The following is a 26710-nucleotide window of genomic DNA, read 5'->3' as shown; positions in this document are numbered from 1 at the left end:
CCTCAAATCTAGTCCCATCCCTATGGCCTCTTGCCCTGATTCTTTTACTAATATCTTTTACTTTTTTATTGAATTAATTGGGATGACCTGGAGTAATGAAATTATATAGATTTCAGGTGTATAATTCTATAATACATCACCTATATATTGTATCGTGTGTTCACCAGCCCAAGTTGTGATCCTTTTACTATTAAAACTTGCAGATGTCTATTCTACTCCACTGTTGAGTGCTGATAGTGGACAGAGCAGACATTTTTATTTTTATTGCCTTTGTTATTTGTTTTTATAAGAGCTAAACTTTGGCTCTTTGGTGACTCTAGTGTGATAAGAAGCATGTTGATTCCTCCCTGGAAAACACTTTTTTGACTCACAGGAACTCTGTTTACTATAGCCATTACCTTTTATTTATGTTTGTCAGTCGCTGGGCAGCTAACTAGACTGTGGCATATGGATCCCCGAAGGCAAGGAGAAAGACTGCAACTGCTGTTAGCTGCCTGAAAAGGAGTTCATATTTATGATTTCCCTTACCCCACATTGTGAGTTTAAATGTGGCAGTTTTCGAGCTGGGAAAACAATTTCCATTAACAGATCCCGGAAATGCACTAATGGACTCTGGGCTTGATAGCACACAAAGGGCATTGATTGGCCATGAGCTTCTTCCTGAGGGAAGTTCAATGTGGGAATATACAGACACTGCTGAGGCTTCATGACCCTTCCTTCTCCCCAACCTTTCCATTGTAAGGGAATATAGCTGGAAAGACTCATAGTAGGAGAGGGAAGGATGTAGGTGCAGAGACAAAGGGGAATGGCACTGGGAGGGATAAGGAGCCATTGGAAGGTAGAAGAAAGGCTGGATTACCAAGTTCTTAATTCTGATTATTTCTGTGAGCTATCAGACCACTTTTCTGTCTTTAAAAATTAAACCTCTAGTGTTTGTTCCTCTCAGACACAAGATACAGTTTGGGGTCAATAGTGTGAAGAGGTATTTGGAGAAAGTGGGTAATCTTCATGGAATAAGCCCCACAACAATGTGGGAGAAGTTTATGTGTGTCCTATATTGGCAGGCTCATGATCTCATTATCAGATAAGAAAGGGGGCTGCCTGGAAGGCATTTAATTAAATTTTACCTCTAAATGTCCCCCTTCCTGGGTGATTTTCTGAACTTGAACTCTGATCCCTTATGCTATAATGTTGTTCTTGTTGATTGCTGTGTTGGCTGGGTCTCCACAAAGTGATTGTCAGTTCCCCAGAGCAACATTTAGTATAAGATATTCTATGCAGTATAAGAGCTTGAGAAATACTTTTATGTTTTTGAACGAATGGACAGAATCTAAATGCAATATCACTTTAGGTGTCTCTAACTCAGCTATTTGGCAAGCTTACCTACCTGGAACATAATGAAAAAGGATTAGAAAGTGTGAAATTGTAGGATGATTGTTGTAGTTAACAATTATTTAACTGAGGGCTTATTAGAGGGCAGGCATCATATTTAGTAATGCAAGCTTTATTTCATTTAATCCTCATGTATTGATTTGGTTGTCTTGTTATTACTATTTCCATTCCAAAGACAAATATAAACCTTGACTGAGGATCTAACCCACATCTGTTTGACTGAAGCCAACCCACATAACCACTGCGATTTCCAGCTTTCCAAAGACAGGGCACTGTGTGCTTCGACATGTCCCCTGTAGCGCTCGCTCACTTAGGCCCTTCCCTTCCACTCACTCAGTCCTCGTAAAAAACTTACTTTGCCTTTACTATTAATAAAAAGCCAATTTGGCTAGAAAACAAACAAACAAACAAGAAACTAACTTTGCACACAGTAAGGATCTTTATTCTCCAAGCCCACAGCTAAGGCAGCAAATGAGAAAAGTCTTATCACAGGCCCTTTTATAAAATGCTAATTTTGCAATTTGACCGGACTAGGGATTGGGCCTGCAATCGAGGTACATGCCCTAGACCAGTGGTCGGCAAACTGCGGCTCATAAGCCACAGCTCTTTGGCCCCTTGAGTGTGGCCATGAAGTTTCAATCACACTGTATGTGCGTGCCCGCACGTGGTATTTTGTGAAAGAGCCACACTCAAGGGGCCACAGTTTGCCGACTACTGTCCTACCCAGAATTGAAATTGGGACCCTTCAGTCGTAGGGCTGACGCTCTACCCACTGAGCAAAACTGGCTAGGGCCCTCTCCTTTTCCTTCCTCCCGGCCTCCCTCCCTCCCTCCCTCCCTCCCTCCCATTCTCTCTCTTTCTGGAGACAAAAATGATGGTTCTAGAAAAACGGTAGCCTGGGCCTATTCTGGTTCTGGCAAAGTGCCCTATAGATATGTGCCCTCTGGAAGATTCGCTGTTTTGGAAGCCAGCTCTGTTCCAGCTGCCTGCAGTGTGAGGATCAAATGAGGTGACCGATGTGAAAGTGCTTTGAGCTTAAACTCTGGACTGATGCAAGTAGCTGGATTGGAAGCACCACTGAAGCCACACCCCTGTGTTGGCAAATGCCCTACCTGGCACACTTTGCCTCTTTGTGGGACCCTAGGCATTTGACAAGCTCTAATATATGTTGTTCTCTGCAAATTCCCAAGTAATGACCCCAGGCAGAATGGATGAGGGCTTCCTTTCTGTCCCGACATACTTGCATGCCCTGTAACAGCAAACTCATCACTCCATTAACCATCATCAGCTCCTCCAACCAGAGAGCTCTTCAGTGGCAGGGACCCTTCTGCCAGCATGATAGGTAACACTGTAGCTGCTTGATGAATGTTGTTGATTGAAGGAGTGGTTTTACATTTCTGAGATGTATGTTGTACAACAGGGGTTACTTGATCCCCCAGAAATTGCACACTGGTTTTACATATGTGATATACATTTCTGGCCCTATAACTTTCTTGGAGCTAAAATCCCTGATATATAGCCCAGAGAACTGAAAGGGGATCTGAAGTCCAGCTCCTCCAACAGGCATGCTACAGACAGAAAGCATTCCAGAGGCACCTTTAACCCCCAGCCCAGCCCATACTCTGAGAAGCAGGTGTCAGCAGTTCATTTGCAACCCCATCTGATCCTGTAATGCAGAACCATTTGCCAGCAACAGCAGGCACACGGGCTTGTGTCAGACACCTTGGAGGTGCTTGACAAAAGATAATGGAGTGAATGAATGAAACTCTCCCTACAATTAACACAGGGAGTGAAAACACCATTCAGGAAGAGAGCCAGCACACTGGTTTCATCTCAGCCACCTCTGCTTCATGAAAAGAAGAAAAGCTGGGCCAATTCTATAGACTGGGCACCAAAAAGCAGACGTCAATGTGAACAGAATGCTGGGCAGGCCAGCAGGACCATTATTTTCGTGTGGATTTAAAAATACACAGGGTCATAATGTTGGAGCATTATCTCCTCCAGTGATAGAGACTGGCTCCTGAGGAAGACAAGGAAACTCCCAGGCTTTCCACCGCACCTGAACTTGTCTCTAGGTCTCACTGCCCTTCTTCCTTCCCCCTTCCTCTACCACCGCCAGCCCCTCAGCAATTGCTTCAGTAGCTCCACTTATATCTGTTATTTTTTTTCTAATGGAATTCCACGAGAGATTTGTTTGATAGAATGATTCCCTGCTGGAAACGGCAATAACAAGATTGAAAAAGGATACGTGAATTCTTTTCACTTTATCTGTATGTCTGCTCTTTGATCTGAAACACCTCTCTCCCTATCTTGCTTATAAATATTCTCCCCACTAGTTTAAGGCCCTGCTCAGAACTGCTGCCTCCTCCTGGAGGCCTTCCTAGAGCTCAGATCCTGGGGAAAGGCAAGATATTAACCCCAACTTGCATGGTTGTCCTACTGTGCCTTGTTTATCTACTTATTGATCTATGATTTGTCTATCTTTATGGACTGCTTGTATTCTTTGTATTAGTGTTAGTTGTTACTAGCTTGTCTTTTATTTTTTCTTCTATCTTAATTGTGATCACTACTCAACAATTTAAATAGTTTACACAAACATTGAGATTTCTAGTTTCTTTTGAAAAATGCAAAGGTCTGGCAATATACCCATATGGTGATATTAGACCAGACTGAGTGAAGGCTGCCCTTCTAGACAGGCATGCACTTTTGTTCATTGAGTCCCCATCCTTTCCTGTAATCTCCCAGAGACTGTCTGGGAAGGTTTCCATTTATAGTATAGTGTAGTGGATAACAGCATAGGCTCTGAAGCTGGACTCCTTGGGTTCAAATTCTGGCTCTGCCACTTACTAGCTGTGTGACCTTTGACAATTTATTTAACCTGTCTGTGTCATTGATTCATTATCTGTAAAATGTGGTTTTAAAAGTACCTACTTCATTAGGTTCTTGTGAGTATTACATGAATTTAGGGAATCCATACAAGGACTTAGGGAGCCATGCATACAAGGACTTAGGGAACTTATATAGCAAGTTTTCGATAAATATTAACTACAATTATTATTTATCATAGTGTTTGCACTGTGGTTTTGTTGCTTAGAGCACAGAAGTATTGCCTGTACTCATGACTCTTAAAAATGAAGAAACCACAAAGGGGTTTGCTCCCGGTCCATTTCACTCATTTTATTTACCTGGGGGCATTTTAAGTTTCAGTCCCTGTATTAGATGATGAATCTTGGGAGTGCCAAAGTCCTAATTTATTTGTCTTTGCTTTTCTTAAGAGTACTCACTTTGTATTGTGCTTAAAATGTTGGTAGAATTAAATTGCAGAATCACAGTCATATACTTTCAGGCTGCCTTTAGGATGTTCACTAATAATGACAGAGAGAACACAAGTTAAGAGTCAGTTGTTTTAATTTGTGTTATATGGTCTATACCAGTGGTCGGCAAACTCATTAGTCAACAGAGCCAAATATCAACAGTATAGCGATTGAAATTTCTTTTGAGAGCCAAATTTTTTAAACTTAAACTATATAGGTAGGTACATTGTTATTAACTTAATTAGGGTACTCCTAAGCTGGCCTTTGCTAACAACGTCCTCAATCTGATTGAGGCACGTTCGCTGAGGTCGACACCTTCCAACTCTCCCATCCACACTCATCTTGTATACTTGTTTCGTCTATCTCCTTTCGTTCATCCTCTCTATATGTCCAAACCATCTCAACATACCTTTCTCAATCCTCGACACTACATCTTCTTTCACTCCACAACGTTCCCTGTACGTGCGCGCCCGCACGTGGTATTTTGTGGAAGAGCCACACTCGAGGGGCCAAAGAGCCGCATGTGGCTTGCGAGCCGCAGGTTGCCAACCACTGGTCTATACAGTAAGACTCATATTTTCTGGTTCTCAAGTGAGGCTAGATTTGCCTACATCCTCAGGAGATACTAGTCACACTGACCAGACACATCAACTGATTTGGTAATGTGCTCAGAAAGGTGCCATGGATGTGGAAGGTGGTGGGGTAGAATCAGTCCATGGGACAAGCAGTGAATTGCAGTTTCCTACATGCTACATATTCTGTCAGGTTCTGGGGACAGTTGGCCCTTGCTTCACTGAGCTGTACCTTGAAATACACGTTGAGAGAAAAGGGAACCAGTAAGAGGAAAGATACTGGAGTAGGGAAAAGTTGGGGTGTCTGTAGGCCTTGACTACTGCTATGGACTTTTTAACATTCCTCCAGAGGAATAAATTTCATTCCCATGGGAATAGAAAATGTGATTGAGAGGTCATTATGCTCCTTTTCCACTACCTGTTTGTGCTGAGGAAGGATGAATGCTGCACGTAAATTTCCCTGTCTGATGTGTGTGTGTGTTTTATGCTTGGCTGGCTTACCACCTCCATCTGTTTTGGAGAAAGCTGGTGTCTTAGGTTAGGGATTTACCTGGGCCTCTGCGCCCTTTCCTCCTGAAGAAGAGGCTGGTTAGGTCTGATTTTCAAGCCATGATTTTCAGCCCATGGAGCTGTTCATAATATGTTATTGGAACAGATGGGACAGAATTTCTGTGCAGGGACTCAACTCAGGGCTACCCCTGCCCTCTGCCTTTCTGCCTGTCCTTAGAGATCAGGCTTTGATTTCAGACATGTGGATGGAAGCAATGTGGCGATTAGCTGAGCATTTGGGGTACCCAGGATAAAAGGGAATAAAACTGCACATTTGAACATTTCAGTCTCTTGGTGTTCTGAAATGTCCACCTGATTGCAATGACCAGAAGCCCAAAGTGGTCTGGCCCAGAGAAGGTAATCACCACATAGTTGGGTGAGATCCTCTAACAGACTAGGTAGCGAGCCCTGAGGAGAAGCAGAAAGGGAAAGGACTGGTGGGGGAGGGATGGGAGTTAATATTTAAGAACTGCTTCTGCCCCATGAGCTCGTCATAAGTGATTTTATTTATTCCCAAGACCACCCTGTGAAGCTTGTTGCAGGATCCCCATTTGGAAGATGAGAAAACTAAGCCTCAGAGAGAGAATAGCAATGGCTAGCATTCCTTAGTAACTTTAGTATGTGCGAGGCATTGTGCTAAGCACTTCATATGATCTCATTTAATCATTTAATAACCACCCAAGTAAATGATAGTGTTACCTTCCGTTGTTATATTTGGGGAAACTAAGGCCTAAGAAGGAGAAGTTACTTGTCTCAGTCACTTTTATCATTAATGGCAGAGGTGAGATTGATTCTCAGCCCTGACTTCAGGGTCCTAACCATCAATCTCTGGTCCATATGACTACTTGCTACTTTCCCAAGATTACATGATTGTAAATGTGGGAGGCAGGGTTTAAAAGAGGGTCTATCAACACCAAAGCACATCTGCTTCCCACAACACCCGCAAGTCCTAGGGGCAGAACTGAGACAGGTACCCTCTGGTCTGCCTTTGCATTAGAGCAGCTGCCTTCTTAGAAGAAGGAAAATAAAGTTGCTGATGAGAGTGGAGGAAAAAAAAAGAGATGCTATTTTTGACAGCAACAGGTTCTTAAAAGAAAGCAACATACAATTTGTATATCAGCGGGAGAAAACAGTGCTTCTGCAGGCAAACCAGAGCCAGCACTGGGCAGCTCTTCTTGCTCTAGTAAAGGCCATTCATTTTCCATGTGGTTTACCTCCCTACATCCATTCTTGTTCTTGCCACCCTCCACTTCTCTCTCTCTCTCTCTCTCTCTCTCTCTCTCTCTCTCTCTCTCTCTCTCTCCTCCCTCCCTCCCTCCCTCCCTCCCTCCCTCCCTCTAATGTATTGTTCTTCTATTCACAAGTTTCTCAACCAGGAATGATAACAACAGAGCCCTAATGGGACTAAGTGCTCTTTTGTCTTTGCAATTTCACCAGGTTCCTCCAAAATAAATCTGCACCAAGGAGCTCTAGCCTGGCCTAGTAGTTCAAGAGGGAGTACTTTGGTTGTGGAGGCTACCTGGTGCCTCATTTTCCCTGATATCTTAAGGATGCCACCTTAAAAGGTGGCAAAGGCAGTATGACCCTATTAGCATAGATTTTGAGATGTACAAAGAACTAGGGTTTTGAAGTCAGGCTTTGTACTTAAACTCCAACCTGTAAATCACTTTAAGAACCTGGGCAGAGTGTCACCTCTTTGAATCATAGTTTCCTCACCTGAGAAAAGGAAATGAGAATGTGAGGGGAAGATTAATGCTTAAATATATCTAGTGCACTGAATACATAGCATTGCCCAGCACACAGTAGGTGTGAAATGAATATGTCTCTTCTTCCCCATCCCCACACTTGTAGTACATCAGTCTCAAATGATCTTCTGTTCATTGTTGACAGGAACCAAAAGCACTATGTAGTTAAAATCTTTAGGGGTGTTTTGGTTCAACCTGTCACAGGCAAGCAGGGAACCATAATATTTATTGGATGTGCCCTTTTCTGTTTTTAGGAATAGGGTAAGGACATCAATCTGTGGTATGAGCCTGGTTATGCACAGAAGGACATGTGTGCCCCACATATGCAAACAGCGCAAAACGGAGGCAAGGATTCCCTAGGTAATTCAGGCAGAGCAGACCAAGAACCACTTCCCTGTGTGGACCTGGGTTTTCTTAATTATATATTGGTAGGACTAAATAAGATTGTGTGTGTGTGTGTGTGTGTGTGTGTGTGTGTGTGTGTGTGTGTGTGTGTGGTGGGGGGAAGTAAATGATCTTTATTCTCCAAATAACCATTCCTTTATCACAACTGCCCTCCTTACATCCTTGAGAGGGCATTCTTTCCTAATGGTTGAGAAGAGGTCCTAGAATCAGGCTGCCTGGGTTGAAAGTCCAGCTCCCCGACTTCCATGCCAGATAATCTTGGCCAAGTGCTGGAATCTTTCTGCACTTTAGTTTCCTGAACTGTACGCTCACGATGAAAACAGTACCACCTTCACAGCCTTGTCGTCAGGATTACATAAACTAATGCACATCAAATACTTCATAGAAGTTCCTGGGATGAGTTGGTGCTTGATAAATAGGTTTTGTTAACAGTAAGTCTTATCATCACCTCCACTACATATGCTAAATTAAGTCCTTGTCACCCCCACCCACCCCCACCTGGACTTTTGCATGGGGCTATGGTGCGGGTCTCCCGGGAGGCTTTCTCTCTAATCTTTCCCATGTGTCCTGACCTGAGAAGCTTCTGTATTGATGCAGCTCTCCTCCTCTGGCAAACCTCCAGTCTCTATTCAAACACACACACACTCACATACTCCCTCTTTTTCTGTTTCCCTTCTCTTTTATCTCTCTCCTTTCATCCCCCCTCTTCCTTTCTCTCTGAGGATACAGGCAAATCTAGCCTCACTGCTCAGAAGGCTTTGCCTCTCTGATCAGGCCTGACCTCGGTCACAGGGTTCATGGGGGTTACCATGACAACAAGCATCCCTGGCTACCCATCAGGATGCAAGGACCAATTGAAAGGGACTGTCATTTTCCTGGGACATACTGCATTTATTCTCAGCAGCAGACCCTGAACCAGTACTATACTATGGGGAGAGGAGGGAGGGAGAGAATGAAATATCAGGGTTTTATATTTTTTTAGTGTGTTCTCTGTGGGGGAGGACCACAAATTGTTCTCAGAAACAAACATTTTATTTCTAATGCAGCCACTGTGGGGGGCTGAGGGTGGGGCTCATGTGCATTTCTGATGAACATAATTGGTTTCACAAAGAATAAAAAATTAGTTATTTGCCTCAAAAGTGAGTTTTGGTAGGTCTAATGGAAGGAAGATGGGATGGCAGTTGATCATTGAGTACCCTCTGTGACAAGCACGTTATGCTGTTTTTTTAAAACTCAATGCGACTGCACTGAGTTATTATTATTCCAATTTTACAGAAAAGAAAACACAGGCTCATAAAGTTACAGTGGCTTATCAAGCGAGGGCAAACTGCTAATGGAGTAATAGCCCTTGAACTCGAATTAAGATTGTTTGACTCCAAGGATTATCATTTTTCCACATTCAATACAGTTTCCCTGTTACACTCCCATCCTACTGGTCCTTGCCAGAATCAGTTTACACCTGGTCAGGTTTTAGGGAGGAGCACAAAAGTATCAGAATGCGCACATAACAGACTTTCCCAAACTACCAAGTCTTAAAGGTTGTGACTGGTGACAAACAGAGCCACTCTGCCATCTGTCCCCATCCAATTATGGCCTGTTGTAACCCACATTCATTATCTCCTACAAAAAGACCACAACAGCTTTCTAAATAGCCTTCCTGCCTGTGATCCTCCCCTCTCTGATTCTTGTTGCAAACCACTGCCAAGATAATCTTCAGAAGCCTGTCTGATCATATTCCCTGTAAGTCAGTGGCCTTCAGTGACCTCTTTTGACATCAAATCAAACATCCAGAGACGTATGAAATCCTTCACAGTGTGACCACAACCAATCACTCTTACTTATTAGTGCCTTCTCTAGTTAAAGAGGAGCCCTCGTGGTCTCTGAAAACAAGCAGTATGTTTTCCCATTTCTGTGTTTATTTTCTCCATCCCCTCCATCTGGAAGACCCGCTCCCTGCTTCTCATCTATCACAGTTCTTCAGGGCCTATTATGGATGTTACCCTTGCCACAAAATCTTTGCAAATCCTCCCTCTCAAATGTTGGCTCTCTTCCCCTTCCTATTTCTGACTGTTACAGCATTGAGTAGAATAATAGGTACCTACGTAATTCTGCTCATGAACTATACTTGCTTATACATCATTTAGGGGTGGGGATTGCACCTCTGTCACCATGGTTGCCTACGCATTGTGCATGGCGCTTTGTGTGGAGAAGGATTCAGAAAGGAATCTGTGAAGCTGAGTGGAAAGAATAGGGAGTAGGTCTCAGACCCTCCTGGGTGCCCATCACCCATTAAGCTGTAGGATCACACTGCACTGTGCTCCTGTCCCCTTGGCCCATACATCTGGCATGGACAAGACACATGACAGAAGACAAATATGTCATGATCACAGAGACCAGAGAAGACTCCATGTAACACAGTCACAGTTAAAGACCACACTTTGACCAATGTCTTGCTTAGGGTATAACTCTTAGTAAACCCATGAAATTCTTGGTAGATGGTTTGTGCAGGAGAATCCTTAGTTGAGATTTTCACTTAGGACTATCTGGTGTGGATTCCTTCTTGGGTTGGAATAAGAAAGCCCATGCCCCTGTAATTAGGAAGTATGAAAACACTGTCTCTAACTGCAGGGAGTATTCATCATCATCATCATAATAAAAAAAAGGCTTCAGTTCAGACCAGCAGATAAATTTAGTTGCCAAAAAAAGGGCCAATAGATCATAATTAGTGGATTTACCAATTGCTTTTCCCTAGTGACTGGCATTGGCTGCGTAGGTCTTTATCCACAACATAAGGGCTTGGAAACATAACTTAGCCCCTTGCCCAACCCCAAACATGCAGTGACAGCCAACAAACAGCATGTGTTTCAAAGAAACCACCTGTCCAAATGGAAAATCAAGCACCGGACCACCTCGCTTCATCAGAGTATTTGTTTCCAGAGCAGAAGAGACAACCCCTACTCCTCATAAAAAACAACACTCCATTCTGTCACTAATAGCCTTTTAACACTCTGTGGGGACCATGGCCTGGCTTTTGCCAAGTAGACTTGGCAAGTTTTAGAGGAACATTTGGGCTTTAGATATCAGCATTCTGACCTACTGAGGGGGAGATGCTGGGTAATCTTCCTTAGAGGAATGTGGAGCTTGTTCTGGGCAGGACAGAAGGAGTGAATGCCCCACAGGTGTGTGTGTGCCTGGGGTGTGGGGGGTCATCTGGCTTTATGGAGAATAACTGGTTTAGGAGGACTGCCAGGAAGGTGCCTTTTTTTTTTCTTTTTTCTTCGGGTAGTATGGACATTTATTATTATTATAATTATTATTTTGTTTTTACATTTTTAAAAAAATTGAATTCATTGGGGTGACATTGGTTAATAAAATTATATAGGTTTCAAGTGTGTACTTCCATAATATATCATCTGTATATTGTATTGTGTGTTCACGACCCCAAGTCAAGTCTCCTTTCATCACCATTTATTCTCCCTTTACCTTCTTTTATATCCCCACAACCCTCCTTTCCATATGTTAATCACCATACTGTTGTCTGTATCTATGAATTTTTTCTTTTATTTTTCTTAATCTCTTTACCCAGCCCCTCAGCAGCCCTCCTCCCTGACAGCTGTCAGTCTGTTCTCTGTATTTATGAGTCTGTTTCTATATTTTGTTTGTTAGTTAATTTTGTTCATTAGATTGCACATATAAGTGAAATCATATTGTATTTCTCTGACTGGCTTATTTCACTTAACATAATACTCTCCAGGTCCATCCATGCTGTTGGAAAAGGTAAGATTCCCTTGCTCTTTTATGCCAAGTAATATTTCATTGTGTAAATGTACCATTGCATTTTTATCTATTCATCTATTGATGGCACTTGGGCTGCTTCCAAATCTTGGCTATTGTAAATAACACTGCAGTGAACATAGGGGTGCATACATTCTTTTGAATTCGTGTTTTGGGTTTCTTCAGATATATTGCCAGAAGCAGAATTGCTGGGTCATAAGGCAGTTCCATTTTTAATTTTTTGAGGTAACTCCACACTGCTTTCCACAGTAGCTGCTCCAATCTACCTTCCCACCAAAAGTACACAAGGGTTCCCTTTTCTTCACATCCTTGCCAACACTTGTTGTTTATTTATTTATTCATGATAGCCATTCTGGCAGGTGTGTGGTGATATCTCATTGTGGTTTTAATTTGTATTTCTTTGATGATTAGTTGTGCATTTTTCATATGTCTATTGGCCATCTGTCCTTTTTTTTTGAGACATGTCTATTAAGGTCATTTGCCCATTTTTTATTTGGATTTTTTTTTTCGTGTTGAGTTTTATAAGTTCTTTATAATTTTTGAATATGAGCCCCTTATCATATGTATCACTGGTGAATATGTTCTCCCATTCAGTGGCTTGTCTTTTCATTTTGTTGTTTTCCTTTGCAAAAACTTTTAGCTTGATGTAGTCCCATTTGTTTATATTTTTTGTTTTCCTTTCCTGAGGTGATATATCAGAAAAATATTGCTACAAGAAATGTCTAAGATTTTACTGCCTATGTTTTTTTCTAGGGTTTTTATGATTTTGAGTCTAACACTAAGTCTTTAATACATTTTAGCTTTATTCTTGTGTATGGTGTAAGAAGGTGGTCTAGTTTCCTTTTTTTGCACATATCTGTCCAATTTTCCAAACACCATTTATTGAATAAATTATCTTTACCCCACTGTATGTTCTTGCCTCCTTTGTCAAATATTTATTGACCATAAAAGCATGGGTTTATTTCTGGGCTCTCTATTCTGTTTATAATGCCAGTACCATGCAGTTTTAATTACTATGGACTTGTAGTATAGTTTGATATCAGGTAGTAAGATTCTTCCACTTTGTTCTTCTTTCTCTAGGTTGCTGTATCTTTAATTTCTTTCTCAGTGTCTTATAATTTTCTGAGTATAGGTATTTTATATCCTTGGTTAAATTTATTCCTAGGTATTTTCTTTTATTTGATACAATTGCAAATGGGATTTTTTTCTTAGTTTCCTTCTAATAGTTCATTATTGGTGTATAAAAATACAACTGATTTATGGTTATTAATTCTGTTTTCTGCTACTTTACTAAATTTATTGATCAGTTCTAGTAAATTTTGGTGGGATATTTAGATGCCTCTATGTCCAGTATCATGCCATCTGCAAATAATAACCATTTTACTTTTTCTTTCCAATTTGGATGTCTTTTATTTCTTCTTCATGTCTGATTGCTCTTCCTGGCTCTGGGGACCTGGGCTGGAAGCCTGGCTTGGGATTGAGACCACAAGCTTCTCAGGCAGAACCTTTGCAGCTGAGATTTCCCTCTGGCATCTCAGCCACTGCCCATGAGAGCAGGGCCAGCCCTTCCTACCAGTCTCTATGTGGCTTCTTTGGTAAATCCTTGGTTATAAGACTTCTCTTCAGCTAGTTTTCAGTTGGTTATTCAGGTTTCTTCCTCCATATTTTAATCATAATTCCAGTTTGGTTCTGAGTGGAGGTGAGTATAACATCCACCTGCTCTGCCACTATCATGGATTCTAGGGAGGTCCTTTCTTGATGGAGGCACAAGTATTGAGTCTGGAGCACATCTGCCTGTGAGGACTGCAAATGCCCCACCTTTTCCAGGGAAGAAGAAAAGTTTGTAACAGGGCCTGTGGTGTACTGAAGCACTTTTCTGTAGATACTTCTAAAGAGTTTGAAGCTTTTGACAGGCTGATCAGCCTTTAGAAAGGTATTTTCTACAATCCTAAATAATTTAGAGACAAATTGGTTTCCTCTGCTAGATCATCTTTAAGCTCATATCAATCCTCTTTCAATGGGATCAGAAGAAACACATACTGACCTTTGACTCCTCTCACATTCCACCTCTGTCATGCAGAGGGGCCTTCTGAGATCAAATCAGTGGATCCAGATTTGCTGGAGCAGTCATGTGTGTGTCGCATTTGGTTTGCCATGACTCTTTGGTATTCAACCATGCATTGGGGAAACAGAACAATTTGGGGCATGTGAAGCAGAGATATGATGAAAACCTGGCTGAAGAGTGTGAATGTGGGTTTGGGGAAGGAGTTACTCATATTTTCTGTAACCATTTTGAAATGGTATGTTTTATGGAACCTCTACATTATTGGCAGCTAGATTCCTTGTAATGCAGAGATCAGAAGGAAAATCCTATAGAGAGAAGAAGAAAATTCCCAGGCCAGAAACTCATGGTCCCTTAGGATGAGTATTACTCTTCAATTTTTTAGTCTGGAAAGCTCTATGGCAATCATAGATGTTGCCACTGGAGAGAAAGGGGCACTGGGAGTAGCTGGGAGCTTGTGGGCCTCAGTTGGGTATTCTTGATTTGCACATCAATCATCAGTGGTCTATATTTGGGAAATGATTCTTACGTTTCTCTTTCCCTTTCTCTTTCTTTCTCAAAATCAATAATTGGTTTGTCTTATTTTACAGAGATACAAGCAATATAATTAGTTTTTTCTTTGTTACAGAGTTGAATTATTTTCAACATTTATCCCAGAAAGAATCTTTGGGAATGCAAACCCCATAAAAGCTGTATCATCACCCAAAGAAGTGGTATTCAAAGAAATAGTGTGGCCCAGCTAGCATGGTTCAGTGGTTGAACATCAACCTATGAACAAGGAGGTCATGGTTCAATTCCCAGTTGGAATAAGCTCAGGCTCGATCTCCAGTGTGGGGAGATATTCTCTCTCATCATTGATGTTTCTATCTTTCTCTCTCCCTCTCCCTTTCTCTCTGAAATCAATAAAATATATTAAAAAAAATAAGTGGTGTGTTTAACTGAGCATCCACTATACACATTGCCCTCAAGCTCCAGGAGTCTGATTTTTTTAAAAAAATTTTTAGTTCATGTTATTGTTTGACCCATGGGAATAGGTACCAACAACCTGGTGTAAATCTAGTCTTTTATTTTTAATGGGGTTATCAGTCATAAAATCCAGCACAGATTTAAAGTTACAGCCAGGGCTCTGCTAGCTGTGTCAACCTGGTCAAGTAACGTCATTCTGTGCTACTGTTTCCTCATGTGTAAAATGGGGAAAATGGTATGTGGAATGCAGTGAGTACTCACTCAATGGTAGCTTTTATTATAGTGGAAAGTCATTTGAGTGCCAGATGAACTGAGTTTTAGGTTCATTTCACTCAAACATCCAATATTTTCTGTGTTTGTCACCTTGTTCCAGGCATCTGTGTGTGGGATACGGTGGCACAGGTACTCTTTTGACTGGACGAATCATGTTACTTCTGTGTGCCTTGTTTTCTTAAACTTATATCCAAGTATTCAAATCAAATATATCCTTGACTCATAACTTGTAACACTGTAGCATTATTGATGTTCCTGGGAGTGTAAGAATGAAATCTCTATTTTGGGTCTTTCTAGGGTGATGTTCTAGAAATTTCTGAGGTAAAAGTCTCTTCCTTGCCAATCACTATTTCTCTGGATCCTCTTTGAACTTTTCCTAAACTTGTACAATCTTTTAAGTTTTTCCAGGCAAAAATGCATGACTGATAAATACCAGGTCATTTGGTTTCTCTTCATTAGGTTACATTCAATTGTGCCTACATTCTTACAGATATTTTTATTTCCCAATTTTTAAACAATTACTTAAAATTCTTCAATGTATTTTCATTGCTCTTCAAATAAAGTCCAAAATCCTTTATAAAATCCTTCTTTACCTGATTCTCTGATCTCAGCTTAATCTTTTCCCCCCATTTATTACCTGTGTTCCAGGAGCATTTAGCTTCTCTTAGTTCACCAATGTACCATGATTTCTTGCCTTAGCATCATTGCACATACTGTTCCCTCTGCCTGGACTGCCCTTTTCTTCCCCTCCCCTTGTTTCACCTAATTAACTCTTATTAATCAGTCACATCTCAGCTTGAAAAAAAGCGTCTTTGGAAAAGTCCTCTTTTCCACATCCCACCCATTCTGCCCACCAGATTGGACCTTGTTATCTCTGATTATATTTGGAGTCTTCTCTTTCTTGCTCTATAGTTTCAATCAAATCACTTGCTGATTTTCATTGATTTATCCTCCTTGGACCTCATAATTTTTTAATGTGAGCATTTATGTTTTTCATAAATTCTAGAAAATTCTCTTCAAATAGTACTCCAAATAAATCTTACTCCATCTTCTCTTGCCTCTATTTGGAACTCATAGAGGGTACATATGGGAGTGTGTGTGTGTGTGTGTGTGTGTTTTGTTTTTACCTCTTTCATGTATCTTAACTTTTTTGTAATATTTTCTGTCTTTTTTTAAAAAAAATCTCTGTGTGATGTTCTGGGAAATTTTCTCCAAAATTTCCCCCCAGTGTACTAATTTTCTCTTTAACTTTGTATAATTGCTGTTTAACCCTTCCATTGAGATTTTTATATCAATAATTACATTTTTTTGCTTCATTAAATTTTAATAAGTGCTTTTCCAAATATGTCTGCTATTTTATGATTTTAAAATCTATGTATTTAGTTGTACTTCTGATTCTTATGTAGATTGTCACATAATTTACAAACTTGCCCTGCCTAGGAAATCCCCAGAATAATCAGCTTATGCTTTTCACTCTGGTTTTGATTTCCTTTTTGGCTTATAGATGTCCTAACTTAAAAGGATATTTGTTATATCTTTATCCAGCATGTGTAGGTGTTTTATAGTGGGAGTTTTGTTCTGCCATATTGCTGGAACTAGGTATTCTCTAGGTCCCCTTTTATAAACTTTCAGGGTACCTGTCATAATTGTCGTGAAATATATATATATATATATATATATATATATATATATATATATATATATACACACATATATATGACCATTACAACTGAATGACTGGAATGACCTGAATGACCGGTCGACCAGTCGCTATGATGAGCACTGACCACCAGGGGGCAGATGCTCAATGCAGCAGCTGCCCCCTGGTGGTCAGTGTGTTCCCACAGAGGGAGCAATGCTCTGCCAGAAGCCGGGCTCACGGCTGGTGGGTGCAGCTCCTGGGTGCAGCTGCAGGGGTGGGAGCCTCTCCCGACTATGTGGCAACAGTGGCGGCAGGTGCAGCGGGCTGGGATGAGCGCGAGCAGCGCAGCACTTGGTGCATTGCTACATCCCTTGAGGGGTCCCAGATTGCAAGAGGACGCAGACCAGGCTGAGGGGTACCCCCCTCCCCCATGCACAAATATGAATCCGTGCACTGGGCCTTTAGTTAAACAATAATCATCTGTTTAATGACTTTCTTCCTTTCAAGAATGTACTTCCATCAGAACTGGCACTATTGTCTGTCTTGTTCAATACTGTCGTTCTAGCTCCTAGCCAACTGCCTAGAACAGTGGTTCTCAACCTTCTGGCCCTTTAAACACAGTTCCTCATGTTGTGACCCAATCATAAAATTATTTTCGTTGCTACTTCATAACTGTAATGTTGCTACTGTTATGAATCATAATGTAAATATCTGATATTCAGGATGGTCTTAGGTGACCCCTGTGAAAGGGTCGTTCGACCGCCAAAGGGGTCGCGACCCACAGGTTGAGAACCACTGGCCTAGAACATTGTAGAACTCAATGTAGTGCAGGCAGGTGGCCCTGGATGTTGGTTGTGTCAAATGGGTTAGGAATCCCTCTCTACCCTTTTACAAATTTTTAAACACTCCTCACCTTTCCTTGAACACTAGCCTTCCCTAAAGTGAATTAATTCCTCTGTAATTGATATACTGTCTCACAAGTGACTTCATACTGTACTCTTTTCAACTACTTTCTGTATAGATTATCCCATTTGAAATCATGATCACCTTGGACCTGGGTAGGGCTGGGATGATTATCCTGTTTTTACAGATGAGGAAACTGAAGGTAGGGGAGATGATGTGTCTTATCTTCTGAAAGACAATCAGTAGTAATCCCAGAATTAAATCTAGGTGTTCTGACTTCAATTCTGTAAAATTCTACCTTAGGAATGAACATCAGAGCTTCTTTATGTGAAAGTGAAGTCCACTTTGCTTCTTTACTGAACTTCCTGTTTTTTTTTTTGTTTTGTTTTGTTTTTTTGTTTGTTTTTGTTTTTTTTTGCTAAAGAAATCAGTATCTAGGAAAGAACAGATTGCTACCATTCATTAGGTATTATTTTGATTTGCACAGGACTCAGACTACTTGATTTTTCATTTGGACAGTGTGTTTGTGATTCTCTTAGACAAACATTACAAACCACCTCTGTCAAAGAATCCAGGTTTCTGGCAAACTCTGTTCGTGGCCTACTTGAATGCAGGGGTGTCTGGCAAAGGATGGTGTGTTACATACCACATGACAGAAACACAAGCTTTATCGATATTTAACACACTTGGAGGGGTAAGGCGAGGCATGGGGAAGAACACAGAGGCAGCGACAGTCATAGCAAGCTGAGGCCCCCAGGTCAATTTCCAACCTCAGGGCTGAAGATCTTGGGTGCCTGGAGTCTTCCAGGCCCACCGGTGTCCAAGAAGAGTTCTCTCGAAAGCTTGTATGGTACCATGGGAGCCGCATGGCAGACAGAGCAACTTCATTCCTGAGGTAGGAAGGGGAGAGGGCATACCAAGGAAGCAAATCTTGGCTACTTACCTCAGGGCGGACCCCTTGGGTGTCGCAATGCCATAGCCTTTGGAATCCAAGTTACCTCCCACCTTCATGGTGTCACAGGGTTTCCGCTGCTCAATGTACTCGTTCATGGTGGACTCCAGAAGGTAGGCGTATTTGCCTTTGGATTTCCTCACTCGGATCATCCCCTCCTCCGTGGTCCGCACAAACACTGATGGTTCTGCTGACTTCATATATGTCCACATCTTCTCAAACACGGCAATTTTAGACCTCTGGCAGAAGACAGGAACAAAACTGGAATTAAGGGCTGGCTGTGCTTGGAGTTGAGGTTGGCACACACACTAATGAAGAGCTGAGTGTAACTTGATCACACATTCATGAGTGAGATTAGCTCAGGAAGAAACAAATTATGAATGATTGCAAAATAAGAGACTCTAATTAGTACCAGTAGTTTTCAAAGTACAAATATCTTGCAAATATAGAACACACAGAATAGTTCAGAATCTCTTAATTACTGCTGAGTAATTATATTCCTGTTAAATATGGGGAGAGTTAAGAAACTGTCTTTTAAAGACATTAAAAAACCTATCTATTGTTCAGTCAGGCCACATTTGTACAGCTTAGAAGAAGTGGAGAGCTGAGTCTTAGTGGGATCTGGTTTCATTATTGGATGACAACACTGAAGAATTTCAGGATCATGGGTGCCTAGTGCCAGTCTTCCCATAATGTAAAACCTGCCCTCAGAATATAAATTGTTGTCTGATAAAGCTAATAACTTGGGACCTAATATTGTCACCTGTTTATATTTTAAAAAGCCTCTAAATCCAGCCAAATTGCTTTCCTTATTGCCTTCTGAACTCACTTGGGACTTTGCCTAGACTGTTTACTCCATTCGATGTGCTGATTCTCATCATTTTACAGACCAGAACAAATCCTATGTATTCTGAGACCATATCAGTTCCATGGACAGTAGTTCTCAGACTCTACTGGTCACTGAAATTATGTGCAGCGATTGTAAATATGCAAATCCTCCTGCTCTAAAACTAGAGATACTGATTCAACAGGTCTGGGGTGGAGCCTAGAATAAATCTTTCAGCAGTGCCCTAGGTGAAGCTGGTCCTATATGGCTTGTGCAACCCTTACTTTGAGAAAATAAGGACACAGTGTCTGGTATCCACTGGGTGGCCAAGATAGACTGCTAGGATAGCAAGTCATTCCTACTTGTGCACAGGTCTCAGCTCTGTGGACACAACCAGAAGGGAGGGACAGTTTCCCTTTTGTGGGTCTTTCAAAGATTTTAACCTTGCACTTAATAGGCCCTTAGTCAGGGTCCATGATCCATTACCACAAATCAATACTCTCATCTAATATGGTCTTTCTAAAGAGCATCATTTCCCCCAAAGGATAGATGTATTTTATGGATACTGGGGTCTGGCTTTTGAAAATGCTTTGTAAATGAACAAGTTTTAAACACATATAAGGGACTATATTTATTAAAGAAAGTTATTACTATAACCATGCAACCTATATAATCTGGTGGTTAATATCTAGATTATAGATTTTTAAAGTATAAAATTATCATTAAACATCTAAGAGGTCATTTTTCTTTGCACACAAATATCAGGTCTATTTCCTTGATCCCAAGATCAAGTGTTGGACAAATATTGATGTATAATTAAATTGCTGTTTGAACCAACTGATCTATAGAGATATCTGGACCCAGGAAAATTCTAGGTCTCCATGGAAAATTAATGGAAATAGTTACGAGAATTTCAGGGAGGCATTTGGTAGAGTGAGCCTTACATTTTCATGTCCATCTATAATAATTAAAGTATAATATGCTAATTAGACTGGACATCCTTCTGGATGTCCTTCCAGGCGACCAGATGAAATCGCAGTGGTAGGGGCCGAGGCAAAGGCAGCCGCCACCATGGCGGGGGCCAAGACCCTTGCACAAATTTTGTGCATCAGGCCTCTAGTAATGAGATAAACTAGATATTTGTTTTACAGTGTGGCTTGCAGTCTGGAAAGGACACTGGATTTGAGAGTGAGGAGCCCTGAGTTCTAGTTTTAGTTCCACTGCTAACCTTTCCTATCTCTTCTGTAGGACTTTGGGCAGGTAATCTTTAAGTCCTTTGCTAGCTGGAAAGATCTGATTCTTTATACGAAGTTACATCACTCAAGCAACAATATCAATGTGATAAAGAGGAAAAAGGAAAAGAAAGGGAGTATTTCAAAGTTATGGGAAGGAATACCCAGAATCAGTCATAGCATCTACAATACATTGAATAGTCTCTCAGAGGAAGCAGGGAAATGTATAAATTCAGCTGTGACCAGATTTTCAGATGATCTTCCAGGCACAAAACCAACAAAACACACAGCAGGGCAATTGCAAGATGCAATTTGACCTGACAGGATGGCCACAGCAGGGAAAGGGGCTGCTAACAGGGAGAGCTGAAGAGCCCTCTGGGCAATGATATGCAGAAAATTAATATATTCTCTCAGCCTCACCCTAGTGCTCCATGCACCAAGGCTGTGCTCACAGCTGTTTAGAGCAGACTATCAGGGAAATCTCATCTCCAGGAACTTGAAGGCAGCATGAGTGGCAGGGAAGATTGGAAGCATACTTGGGGTATTTGTTCTTGGATCTCTCCTGTCATCTGCCACTACCATAGCCTTTCCCACATCTTAATTAAACTGTCGATGGAGGATTAAGTGACTCTGGGTTGGGGCTGCCAAGAAGCTCTAGGCTGCCATGGTGACTAGAAGCCAGGTTTTCCACAGTCTGTGGTAGAAGAATTCTTGTCTCACTATTACCATCTTCCTTCTGGGATGTTAGGCAATCATGTCTCCCTAACCACCAAATTTTGTCTCCTACTTATCCTGGTGGGATAATTTTTCAAGGTCAAAGTCACAGTGATGGAAGGGCTCACGGAACACATTTTGTTAGCATTCCTTTTTCACAGGTAGAGAAACTGAGGCCCATAGTGTGGCAGTGAAATGTCCTATGTCACATGGTTTGTTAATGGCAGAGCCAGGAGCAAAACCCTGGTATCCCCATTGCCACCTAGTTTCCATTGCAACCAGCTTCTTCCCTCATTTTGGGCTTTCTGAGCTGCACGGTTCTCTCCTGACAATGGTGATCATAGTATTCACTGCACAGTGTTGTCATGGAGGTTATATGCGAACAGAGATAAAATGCATAACCCAGTTCCTGGCTCATTGTAGGTGTTATATAAGTGGTGCAATTACTACCTGTAATTATGCCCTTTCTTTATATTTTACTTTACAGTAGAAATACCCATTACATGGCTGGCTTGGTACCAGTTCTCCTCCCTACATACATGGCAGATGTTGATATCAAGTAAGAAATTATTTTACACTAACCCCAGGTGTAACCTCAGAATTTGTCTCAACATAGAACTCTAGGCAACCACTACCTTTCAATCAGCACATGAACTACAACCTATTTGCCACCAATGCAGCAGGCCTGGTTAGGACACAGTGCTTATAGAATATGAACTGCCTTGGTTCTAGATTCCTAACTTTTACTGTGGACAAGAAATAGTGATATGTCAATAGATACAGTTATTAACAAAGAACTTGGAAGTCTGAAGTGCCAGCTGTGCCTCTACGTAGCTAGGGTATGCTAATTTTCTTTCCTGGGCTTTGGTTTCCCAAACTATAAAAGGGGAGATTTAGACTAGACTTGTCCGTGGGTCCATGTGGTAACCTGAGTGATTTTTAAAAAACATTTGTCAGTTAATGACACCACTCCATTAGGACAGTGTGGTTCAGTGTCAAGAATACTTGGGTTGGAATGAGCAAACTCATATTTTGTACTCATCCTTGATATTTGCAACATTATTACCTGAATCTCCATTTCTTATCTACAAAGTAGACCCCACTATTCCTATTCTGCCTTAAGACACAGGTGAAACATAAATGAGACCATGGATGTGAAAGTGCTTTGGAGACTGTGACATGCTAATATATTGGGGATGCAGGCATGAATATATAATGGGTAAGTGAATTGGGTGGTTCCCCAACTGCATCAACAGGGTCTGGGATGTAGGGCTGGCTTTATGGACACATATCAGACATCTCTTTCATGCTTTGGCTGTAGGCTAAAATTGTCAGATAATGGCTGTGATATTATAATTGGTTTTTCTAACTGGTTGGGTAAGCCTACACAAAACATGTCTTGCTCTAAAATGAAAGACTCTAATCAAGTGACTTCTCAGTTACCTTCTTGCTCCAGTATGTTGAAAATGGATGATTTTAGCCTTGGAATCTGGATCAGCCATGGTTAAGACTTTGGTCCCTTTCCTGCCTGACATATTACACAGAGCACCTGAATAGGAAACTGAGCACATCATCCAGTTGGTTCATGCAGGGCCTGGGGTTTGCTCCAAGAAATTGCAGTGAGAACCTCGTGGGTCTGCACAGGATCCCACCCTCTTGCCTAAGGCAATACAGAGGTTTGCTCTCTATAAGCTGGGTGACCTTGGACAATTACTTTTACTCTCTGAGCATAGTCATTTACAAAATGGGGACAACAAATCCCTAACACACTTCTAATGAAAGGGTTAAGTGAGGTAATGCCCACAGGGTGTACTTAGTTCAGGACTGGATTCATAGTGCTAAGTCAGTAGTAGCAGTTGCTTATATGTTTGATCTATATATTGTAGCTCCATGTGCTGTTTGTTCAAATCCCAGGATGAACACATCCAAAGTCCAGGGAATAGGGAACTGCAGGTTTTCCTGCTTTGGGGCATTTATTTAAGTGGTTCATTTTGCCTAGAATGTAATTAGCCTACCCAGGTCTGACCTGGTTTCATGATGTTTAGAAATTTTACAGGTCTATTATTTGTGGTTTACAGACCCTACCCAGTTGCCCTCAACACCTACAATCTCATGCTCTTTAATGAGAAGGATATTTTCCTGCAATAGTGGTTTCCTTTTGTGAAAGTGCTTAGGGCCAACAATTGTCCCTTCAAGATGGATGTACCTGAATCTCCCTGAGGTCCTACTGGTAAATGGAGCCTCCATCCACTGTTGTTTCCCTTGTATTTCAGATGCCTTGCTTTTTTTAAATCTCATAATGATGCTATGAGATAGACATTATTCTCCTCATTTTACAGATAAGGAAATGGTGTCAGAGAGGCTAAGAACCACCGAATGGTAAAGGATGGGGCCAGGTGCTGGACCTAGGTCTGGCTGAGCCTAAGTCTTGTGTGCCTTAGCTCTCTGCTTCTTTGCCTTGCTTGTGGCTTCCAGCCACATGACATCTCTACTGCCTCCACACCAATGTCTCATTTTCTCTCTTTTCTGATAGTTTTTAATAGACCACCTATTCCAGTAATTGTTCCCCATATGCCATCTACTATTTATCAAGTCTCCAAGAAGGGGACACAAAGGGCATCAGGTTGGGATCTTGTCCCTCAGCTCCTCCTAATCAATTACTAACAAGACTGTAAGGTCCTTCTAGGAGCAGCTTTTAGAGAAACTGGCACAGACTGGCGTGTGTAAAGGGTCTAATTCAGTGCAAGAGCTTTGAAGTTTCCATCAGTAAAGAAATGTGATTTCTCAGGGATCTGTAGAAAGCTGAGCCATGTTCTGAGTTTCCCTGACTTACATTCAGTTAAGCAGTTGCCCTGGCTGCCTATAATCTCATGCTCTTTAATGAGAAGAATATTTTAAGGACAGTAGTTGTTCCCTTTTGTGAATGTGCCTTGGGACAAGGGGTGTCCCTACCCGGAAGAACTCCTTAGTGGATCCTGCTTCCAGTGTCCCATACGCGATTTCCGTCTGCTTCGCTAGGTCCTCCGCACTCTCAATGGGTGACACCATCCTCTCCACGGTCAAGAAGGCAGCCAGGTTGGCTGTGTATGAGGAGATGATGATCAAAGTGAAGAACCACCAGACACCACCAACGATACGGCCGGACAGGGACCTGAAAGCCAAAGGGAGGAGGTGTCAGAAGCACAGACATCAATTACAGAGGCTATGTGGAGGGGCTGAGGGCCAGCCTGAGCCCTGTCAGCAGAGCTGTCAAGCCCTATTACACCCTTTTCCTTGGTCAGCAAGATGTGAGACTTTAAATGTCAGAGAGATCTTCTCTGCATTTTGTTCCTTATTGCAGATAAGGACCTGTGGGGTTGCTGTCCTTTAGGGGTGATAAAACCCCTCAGGTATATATTTACACTCATTTTCACACATACATATATGTCAAGACACATGCCAGTGAAGACACAGATATGTCAACACTTGCCCTCCAAATCAAAAATACATGCAAACCTTCTGTTAAATGCAGTGATATATATACCAAATATTTGTGCATACATATATGAATATAAATGTATTTATACACAGGATGCGCATATTTGATTATGTCCAGAAATGTTTTCAGACTTGCCTTTTCATTATTGGCTGGCAAAGGTCGCCAAAATGATGGACTAGAAGAAAGGAAGGGAGGACATACTAGAAGTAAATGAGAACAACAGTACTCCAGCTACTTTGGAGAATGTCACTATTGAGTGGAGGCACATTTCCCTCCACTATTACAGAGAAAGAGAATTTGGCCAAAATAAAAGACAAAGGATATTTTGTTCTGGATCAAATAGCCAATATGACAATTATACATAAGGTGCAAAGTTTATCCTTAATCTTTTTAGAATCCAATTCTCTCTTAATGCCTAAAACAATACCATGAGCTCCATGAGAGTAACAGAACCTTTTAGTTCTTTTGTGCAGTGCTGTGTCACCAGCACGGAGCACGCAGTAGGCCTCAATAGCAAGTGAATGCATCAATGCTGCTGCTCCTCTCCTAACCTGGCAGCTGTATTCTCACTGGATTCTAGAGACCAGGAATAGTTTTCAGGGCCAGGAGAATCCAAACCTGCTTAGGGCCCAGGATGTCTGGAGTCATGGCCTTGAACCAAGTCTTCAGGAGGCTACCTCCTCTTTCAACATTACTGAACTGAGAGACCCAGCTGAGGTGTCCCAAATTGGGGATTATCTCGTGAAGTTCAAAGGCCTCCCAAGAAAGTTCCAAGCCTATGGCTCCTCCTTCCCTGTTCTCCTTTAATTAATAGGCATCTTCTAGGCGGTGAGACCACTTACCCTGTATGGTATTTCCCACATCCCCATTTACTTAATTAAGAGACCAAAGAAAGAGTCTTTTGCTTAACAGCCAGCAAGTGTCATCCATGAAATACCTGGAGGGCTGGGGGAAGAAGCTCTTCTAACTGGGACATGATTTCAGTGCTTTGTTTGCATCTGATCCACAAAATGAGAACTTGAGTATGAGACAATTCCCCACCCTAGGGTCAGATCTGGTACAGGCAAAGGTGGGCCTCCATTCAATAACTCTGCATTTTCCCAGCTCCACACCAGAGGCAGGGGGTGGAGTCATTAGAGGCCAGCGCTGGGAATGAGAGCCTTTGCTTTTTCATTAACCAGCCATATAACCTTGGCTGGTTGCCTGTCCAGCCAGGTCTCAGTCTTCTTCCTCTGTATAATCAGTGAGACTAACCCTACTTCCTGTGAAAAATCTAAACTTTCAGAACTAGAAGGGCTCTTAGTCCATTCTTTTCCTTTAACTGACACAAGCTATTGGAATTAAAATGGTAGAGGGGAAAGCACTGTGAAAAGTGCTGTTGAAATACAAGACATTATTTTAATGATTATTCTCCCAGGGAACCATAGGGCAAAGCAGTACTTTTCTTAGTAGAGAAAGGACAGCTGTGATCTGAATGCCTTGGAGGTCTGCCTAGTCACCTGAATTTTATTAGTCTCATAACTTGGCATAGCTATTCCCAAACTACCCAGGTAATTGAGGAAACCCTTATGTTTCTCTAGAATTAGCCACGATGTAGATGGTTGTTAAACCCATTACTTGAATTTCATGTGTAGCCCTGTAGATGGGAAAGGGATGAATAGCTGCATTTTGCAACTGAAAGAATAACAGTGAAGAGATGTAAAGCAACTTTCCCAGGGTCACACAGTGAGGCGGTGGCAGAGCAGGGAGTAGGAACCAGGACTTCATGTTTCCTGTCTTGCACTGTATCTGCTACAGAACATTCCCTTCTTCATCAAATTATGACTCATTCATGGATGGGCATGGACTTCCTCAACTCATGCCACCTCTGTGATGTTGCTTCACAGCCAA

General features: G+C 41.7%; 1 protein-coding gene across 4 annotated transcripts in view; it reads right to left on the bottom strand.

Annotated features, from left to right (window-relative positions):
- The window catches only part of GRIA1 (glutamate ionotropic receptor AMPA type subunit 1), a 274292-nt gene that overhangs the window by 18111 nt on the left and 229471 nt on the right, over nucleotides 1-26710 (bottom strand). For 3 of the 4 annotated variants that reach the window (XR_013996097.1, XM_081093140.1, XM_081093141.1), the window contains exons 12-13: nucleotides 24295-24493; nucleotides 18562-18809 (exon numbers count right to left, since the gene is read on the bottom strand). Coding sequence is in view for 3 of the 4 variants with exons in the window: in XM_081093140.1 (XP_080949266.1) it covers nucleotides 18562-18809; nucleotides 24295-24493 (447 nt within the window). In the remaining variant the exon portion in view is untranslated. Of the gene's footprint in view, nucleotides 1-18035; nucleotides 18509-18561; nucleotides 18810-24294; nucleotides 24494-26710 lie in introns of those variants that run through there. The other variant, XM_081093142.1, reaches the window with a different exon arrangement.

Source organism: Myotis nattereri (assembly GCF_964212035.1).
Source record: "Myotis nattereri genome assembly, chromosome: 5".
Lineage (NCBI taxonomy): Eukaryota > Metazoa > Chordata > Mammalia > Chiroptera > Vespertilionidae > Myotis > Myotis nattereri.
Note: the sequence above shows the minus strand (reverse complement) of the source record. Positions and strands in the feature narration are given on the sequence as shown.